Source organism: Poecilia formosa, unplaced genomic scaffold (genome assembly GCF_000485575.1).
Source record: "Poecilia formosa unplaced genomic scaffold, Poecilia_formosa-5.1.2 Scaffold530, whole genome shotgun sequence".
In the NCBI taxonomy this organism is placed as follows: Eukaryota; Metazoa; Chordata; class Actinopteri; order Cyprinodontiformes; family Poeciliidae; genus Poecilia; species Poecilia formosa.
The window spans coordinates 212340-219986 of record NW_006800469.1 but is presented as its reverse complement, the minus strand read 5'-3'; the positions used below and the strand labels follow the sequence as shown (position 1 = coordinate 219986).

The following is a 7647-nucleotide window of genomic DNA, read 5'->3' as shown; positions in this document are numbered from 1 at the left end:
TATATTTGTATTTCATTTTGTCTTATAATGTTATGTATTTTAATTGATTTGGTATATTTTTGTCATTTATGAAGTTGTTTTAATGTATTTTTTAATAAGTAATATTTGTTTAAATAAAGTGTTATATAAATAAAGTATTACTATTATTAAAAATTAAAAACAAATAAATAAGATTTATATGAAAATACAGCATGGAAGTTGGTTTTCTGACAGTACTGTATGGACTGGTTATTTTAAAATCTAAGACCTTTATTTAAACATGTAAACCGGATGTGACCCTTTCTGCTCTGTGTTGCTTGTACAGGGAGCACGGAAACGCAGCGTTTCAGAGATGAACACTGTTATCCGCTAAGATGACACATTTAACGAGTTACAGCACACAAAATAGCACCGTATGAAGTTGATTCTGTCTAGAAATGCACTTGTTCAATCACATCATGCAGCTAAAGTTACTTTCGGTTTTCCACAAGCAAGGAGAAAATGTTGAAGTGGGCTCTCCCCTCCCCCGGCTGAAAGTGCTCCTAACCAGACGGGGCTGGCCTCCAACCACATCCCTGACTTAACTTTAGATCTTAGCCTTCTAACGCTGACAATCGTTACCGAAATGCCAAAGGTACCCCCTGAAAAACATCGGAACGAATGATTGCAGCTCCTATCTGACTGATTACTTACTCCAAGCTTCCTGGCTCTTTGACGCTTTGCAGCCGCAGAGATAGTAGTGTTGCAGTGTGAGGCACATTTGAACCATTTGTGCAGCAGTACGTACCTGTAACAATTCATGCGATAAGGTCAGACGTTCAATTCCTACAAAGCTCTAAAAGGTTAGAAAATTATCAACTGTTTTACTGTGCACAGTAAGAAAACCCAACCCAACCATGCAACATTGCATATGATTGGACACTCGTGTTAATAGACAGCTTGACTGAGCCAATGGAAAGCTTCGTTAAATTGCCATAATTGCATTTTGGTTCAGCAGTCTTGGTTCGGCCCAGCAAAGGTAGTTTCTAATGAAAAACATCGTCTGTCAGTTGTACTGATCATTTCATCAGCAATACTCCTTTTATTTTTACTGTGCAACTTAAATTGTGCATGTGTTTCACAGACACTGCTGACACTGTCACTGAACTATTTGAGGTTTGCTGGAGTCCTCAGGGGTCTGTTTAATCAAACCTAGGATTTTATTATTGTCCTTTGTTTTATCCGTGAAGAGTAATATGTTTTCGGAGAGATTCCAGACTGAGTTAAATCTGGTCTTCGCCAGACCAATTTAACAATCGATTTCAGCATGTTTGCACTGTTCACACACAAATCACAGTGATAAAAAAATAACCGTTTAATAAATTGATGTAAAATACTTTCTCTTTATTTGCAGCTAGCCAGCCATATGGATTTCACATTTTATTGGTTATTTAACTCAAACAATATTCAAATTATTTGCCTAATAAACAGACAATGCAAAAAATGTACAATGAAATTTTACAGTTTTTATAATTTTACAATTTAAAAGATTTTACAATGAAACATTTTTACAACAAAGTGACAATCATGTCACACTGATTGCTGCTTATAGAGATGTTATGCATACTAGATTATTACAGTTGTTGGGAAGTTCTCAAGGTGTTTCAAATGAATCATTCAAATATCAATCAGTACTATTTTTTCAGTGAACATAGAAGCTATGGATATATACTTGAAAATGGAACCTCATCAGTTACCTCCTCTTTATGAATAGTAAGCTCTACACAGCAAATTTAAACTCTTAGGGAGTTGAATTAACACTTTGAAAGTGTCTATATTGGTCCACTCTTGATCGTGTTAAAATAACACTTATGAAAGTGTTATTTGTGATAGAGTTGAAATTTAACACACATCAGTGTTGATTTACCTAACACTAGCGTGTAGTGTCAAAAGTTAACACTATGAATGTGTTCATTTAACCCAGTAGTGTTAAATGTAGATCAACATAGAAATATAAAATTTAAAATACTACTGGTAGGGTGTTCTGTGGTGGCGCAGAGGTTAAGCACAGCCCACATATGGAGATATTAGTCCTCAATATGGCTGTTGCAGGTTCACGTCCGGGACTGGTGGCCGCATGTTTTCCCCATTCTCTCATTACCCATTTTCCTGTCAATTCACTATCAAATAAAGGGCACTAGAGCCAATACAACCTTTAAAATAATACTACTGGCAGTCAATAATCCAAAAATTCACTTTAAAAAACATTAGATGCCACTTGAATTTACAAAAAACCCAACACAAGTTGCAGTTTGAATCTACTTGTGTTTCAAAACAAGAACAACATAAAACAGCACTGAAAGCAATTTACAACAAAGGTCATACAGTATGGCAATCTGCTTTGTTTTCTTTCCCACATATCTCAGGAAACAGCTTGCCAGAGGGACTGAAATAAACAAAGTCCTCAATTGGAAGAACATGAAATGAATCCTCTTATTGATACAGTATGCATTTAAATGATCATAATAAGGAGTATCCACTCTGTCAGGCAAAATAAAAGTAAAAATAAAAGCATCACTTCACATATCGTGCAAAGGTCCCATCAATGTTGAAAACTGTAGGTTGGATTAATGTACAAAAATTGTAGAGGAATTTATGGTTCTTTACGCTGAGGGTAAAGTTGTGCTTTGAAAGTGGATTGAAAGCACCATCTTTTGATGGTCAGGGATGGTCTTGTGATCACTGATGGTGATCTTTGGTCTTTGGTGCTGCTCTTGTTTTCACTAACATGCAGGAGGAAGGGCTGCCCTGGTTCCATGCCAATGAGGAAGGCTTCAACACTGGCTCCCATCTTTGACAAAATGCTAAGAAGATGAATAATAAAAATTATTAACAATATATAGAACAGCTACATTCAAATAGCAAACTATGCCAATGAGGAAGTGCTTCTACAAAGAAGTAGGATCATTAGAATAACCACATACCTGCACATATCTGACAACATGGTCTACAGTTTGACATGAACTGATTTGGCATACTTCTTGTGGCCTTTGGACGTAGGAAGAAGCAGGTGAACCAACAGAAGAATGCCAGTTTTTCCGAGCCTGGAGGAAAAACAGGAAAAAAGCAGACATTAGGATAATAAATAAATATTTTAAAGAGAAGTGTGAGCAAAACTAACCAGACCCACCTCTGTGTGTGTCACCATCATATTCATTCAAAATACTCTGTCCACCCGATTTAGCCTGGAGAGAATTTTTCACCACAACATAAAGCATAAAAAAGTCTGAAATAATTACCATGAACACAACTCAGACATTAAGTGTCACATAATCATTAGATATTACAGAAATTAGTCAGCTTACAGCAGTGGACAGCATTAAAAGTGGTGCCAACCTTTATAAGAAATGTGTTGAAGTCATCATTACATCTTCAGGCACCAACATGACATATTAATGAAGGAAAAAAAAATGTCAGCCAATATGTCAATTTATTGTATGTATAGAGACAGAAACATGAAGACCGGTGGCTTGATTGAATAGATCAAGCCACCAGTTCAGCACAGCCACTCTCCCCATTATGCCATCTAAAGCCAAAAACTGCAAGAAAACGACTCAGCAATGTTAACTCAGATGGTGTTCTGACTATCAGTGCTACCTCGTCAGATTTTCCTACCATAGATAGCCAAGTCTGTCTGTCAGTGCTACGCGTCCAAAACTGCTACCGTCATGTTTACAAACAGAAAACTATAGCAGATTGTGTTAGTGTTAATGTTAAATATCATCTGATAACATTATTTGAGTGATGGGACTGAAGTAGAAACTTAGGAGTTATGCTTAGCATAGCACTGGAACAATTTAGAAACCACAAGAAGATTCCTTCATCTGAATATCCTACCTGTTTAAAATGAAAAGTTATAGATGTATGCACTAATCCTTTTACTAGAATATCCTACCTGTTAAAAAATATTTTAAACACAGAGGTGTTTCAAGTTAGGACGGATTTACGGGTAGCACAGATAAACAGAACACCTGTTTCAGCTCTGAACATACCTGCTAATGAGCCACGAAACTGAAGTTGGTTTCCTATTCTAGCTTCCAGTAGCTAAAGGGCGATTCCACCTAATTTTTCACTACCTTCCGCATCTTTAATCGACTCTAGCTTAAAAACTACAACACCTAGACACTTCAAACCTGGACTAGATTATTCTTCTCTTCAAGCTGGATATTTAAAATCATATTTGGGATTTGTGAAATATTTTTCTGATTTGTGAAAACTCAAAGTTCGATTTTCACCATTTTTTGCATCTCTTTTATACTAGAACTGCTCTAATTAAAAACCTAAGTCAGGATGCCATACAACTGTTAATAAAGTGTATGATGATCTACGCCATGATTCTATGTTGCTAATTAAATAAAATTATATGGTAATGATGTGTCTGACAGATACAGCCGTGAGTTTGTGCTAAGCGTATGACAATCTGACAGTGTATGCTGACCTGACAGAACACTCTTCTTTGTTCTTGTAATCCTCTGCGTACACTGCAGTAGCTAGCATTATTTTATTTAATTATGTATATTGATATTTTTTAATTGAATAGATAAAACACAAAAACGAAAGAGCAGACAGAGCATGCACATTGCTCTTTGATTGTTTTCGTTCAAAGTGGCAGTTGTAATGGTAGTCTGCCATGGTGTCAGACTACCTGGCTTCATGTAGCGGGAGAGAGGGTGAAAACAGTCACGGTGAGCGTCTTGTGTGTTGGGTTAAACTAATCATTGTTTTATCAACTAATCATTGTTTTATCATTTTATTTGAGTGTTTTATCTACATGTGTTCAGTTACCTAACTGACTGACCAGTTACCTATAATGTAATTTCCTACTCACGGGGTCCATCTGTTTTGTTATCTCAGCATTGTTCTACTGAAAAAGGTCATCATAATAAAAGCCAGTTCCCAAGCAGAGGAGAGTAGAGCTCACCAATCTTTGATCCTGAGCGGATTAGAGGTTGTGGATCTCTCCCTTTGCAAAGGAAGTCATAAACCCTCATTGGTTTTGTGTCTGGTTCTTTACAGGTTTTGTGCAAATCATAAAACCCCCCAACATTGTGATTGGTTAGTTCTTGCTTGCTGCTCCTTGGTCAGTGTTCATAGTGGAGTGTCAGGGCACCTCGATGGTGCAGTTTAATGGTGCAGACAGTAGTGGTTTCTGACATGAGCAATATGGACAAACATGGACAAACACCCAGGGCGTTATCTTTTTAGGGATGGCACAAGACCACCGCGGATCGTAGCACAGAGATGGAAGCAAAGCAGAAGAAAGAGTTTATTCTGCTTTTAATATTGGTTAAATTTATTAAGTATTTAATATCTAGGTGTTTTTATGGAAATATGGATCTTTCAGATCAATTTGAGAAGTAATTTTGATCATATTCCACATTTTATCGTATCATGTAGCGTGGGGCGCTGGTCTTGGTCTTGTCTCGGTCTCGATACACTCTGGTCTTGGTCTTGTCTTGGTCTTGGGTTAGGTGGTCTTGACCACAACACTGGCGCCTATTAGTCGCTATGTGATTCATTGTGTCCAGAAAACCTTTCTATTCCATTACAGGACCAGCAGAAATCTGTCACAAGAATATTAGTAGCGCCATCATTTGTTATCAGATATACTATTAAATACGACTTAAAATAAAGATTAGAAATTAGATTCTCCATGATACAAATCTATAAACAGTTTAGTTTCTGTTAGTTCTGTCAAGATGCAAGAATGGGTGAATTTCTATTTATATTGGTCAATTGTTTTATTTTAACCCTTCTGTTTACAAATGGGGTCCAACCAACCCCACACCCGTAAAACTTATATCATTTGCCACAGTCCTCCACGTTTGCCTCAGTCCTTGCACACACAAGGATTAAATATGCTGTAGGAGCTGTTTGATGACTGTAATCTCTCTACGTTTTACGAACAGAGGGGATTAGCTCAGTTTTTGTCACTTGTTTAACTTTTAGAAATTGCAACGGCTGCAGTGTGCGGCAATAAAGGTACAATAAATCTGACAAACAGGTGAAGAACCAAACTAGACAAAACCACTTCTGATTGTTTGCCAAACCAAACATCCAATAAAAGTTCCATCAAGCCACTACTGAGGCACTGGGGTCAAGTTTCTCGACACAGGCAAAAGAAGGTTCAATGTCCAAACTTATTGATTGTTCTTGATGATTTATTTTCCTCTTTCACCAATTACAGAGCTCAAACTTTCTTCTGTTCTCATGCTACCTCTCTTGCTCTGGTAAAAACCATCGGCTCCAAACCCAAATGCATGCTGGTCCTTCACCAGGCCCCTAGACTTATAGAAAGTGGACCGACCCAGATTACTTCCTGTCTAAATTTAGAAAATAAATAAGAAAAGTAATAAAACAAACAAAAAAATAATTAAATCAACAATTATCAACCTACAAATAAACTCTGCAAATAATCCAAAAAATAGACATTTAAGAGTAACAAAATTCAAATGGATAAAGAAATAAAGAAAAAAATAGCTCCAACAACTTCTATTCCGCCTTTTCTCACTCTGTATGTCGGCATTAGACGCGGACCCATTGCCATGGCAACCGCAAACAACAGCTCAACGAGCAGATAGAGCAGAGATTATCGATCAGGGAAATCAACATCAAAAACAAACATTTCCCACAAAAAAGTAGTAAAAACACCAAAGCAGAACATCCAATCTGTTACACGATAAACAATTTGAATAATGAGTATCTATTTCACAACAGGGTTTTTTTTTTTTTTTTTTTTTTTTTTTTCAGGATTTAATCCTTCAAACTATTTGGATATAAACATGCTGCTAGCCTATGGCACAAACAATGTTTTATAAGGTTATACGCTAACAATGTATAATCATGCAACTTGAGTTTGCCCCATTAACTTGAGCTTTTTTAACCTCAGTTTTCAATTACTTACTTAAAGTAGTCCTTAAAGCATGCTAAATCTCAGTTTTCTCAAAAACTAAATGGTTGCTCCGCAGGGTGTCTGGGCTGTCCCTTAGAGATAGGGTGAGGGTTAGTGTAGAGCTGCTGCTACTTCATGTCTAGAGGAGCTAGTTGAGGTGCCTCGGGCATCTGGTTAGGATGCCTACTGTTCGCTTCTCTGCTGAGGTGTTCCGGGCACTTCCCACTGGGAAGAGGCCGCGGGGGAGGCCCAGGACACGCTGGAGGGACTATGGCCTGGGAATGCCTGGCTAAAATAACATCACAGATGTACAATATCTCCCACTCCATGCATGAAGCTGTTGCTGAACTGAAGAGCTACTTCGGTGACAGACTGCTGCATCCTAAATGTGTAAAGGGGCATTATAGCCACTGTTAAGACTTTGTAACTATCACTGATCCCTAAAAACTCAATAAATGTGTAAATCCCTGCTGGCATTTGTACTGTAATTTGCACAGTTTTGCTCATTTTACATGACAACTTTGCTGGTATTTGCACATTTTGTTTTCACAAATTGTAAATCAACTGTTTTTTAATGCACAAATACACATGAAACATTTTGCAGACTTTTTTTTTTAATTATCACACTCATTTGCAAATTCCTATAATGTTATTTTGGTAACTGCACAATATTTTGAGCTGTAATTTTCTCTTTACTGTTCAGTATTTTATTCTTAATTTTGTTTATATATATATAT

At 37.0% G+C, this 7647-nt stretch overlaps 1 protein-coding gene across 2 annotated transcripts in view; it reads right to left on the bottom strand.

Annotated features, from left to right (window-relative positions):
- Positions 1–846, bottom strand: part of bbx (BBX high mobility group box domain containing) — a 50914-nt gene extending 50068 nt beyond the window's left edge. Inside the window, exon 1 of one of the 2 annotated variants that reach the window (XM_007540261.2) lies at positions 767–846. In XM_007540261.2, coding sequence (XP_007540323.1) covers positions 767–780 — 14 coding nt within the window. In that variant the 5' untranslated portion in view covers positions 781–846. The remainder of the gene's footprint in view (positions 1–766) is intronic. The other variant, XM_007540263.2, reaches the window with a different exon arrangement.
- Between the last annotated feature and the right edge of the window lie 6801 nt (positions 847–7647).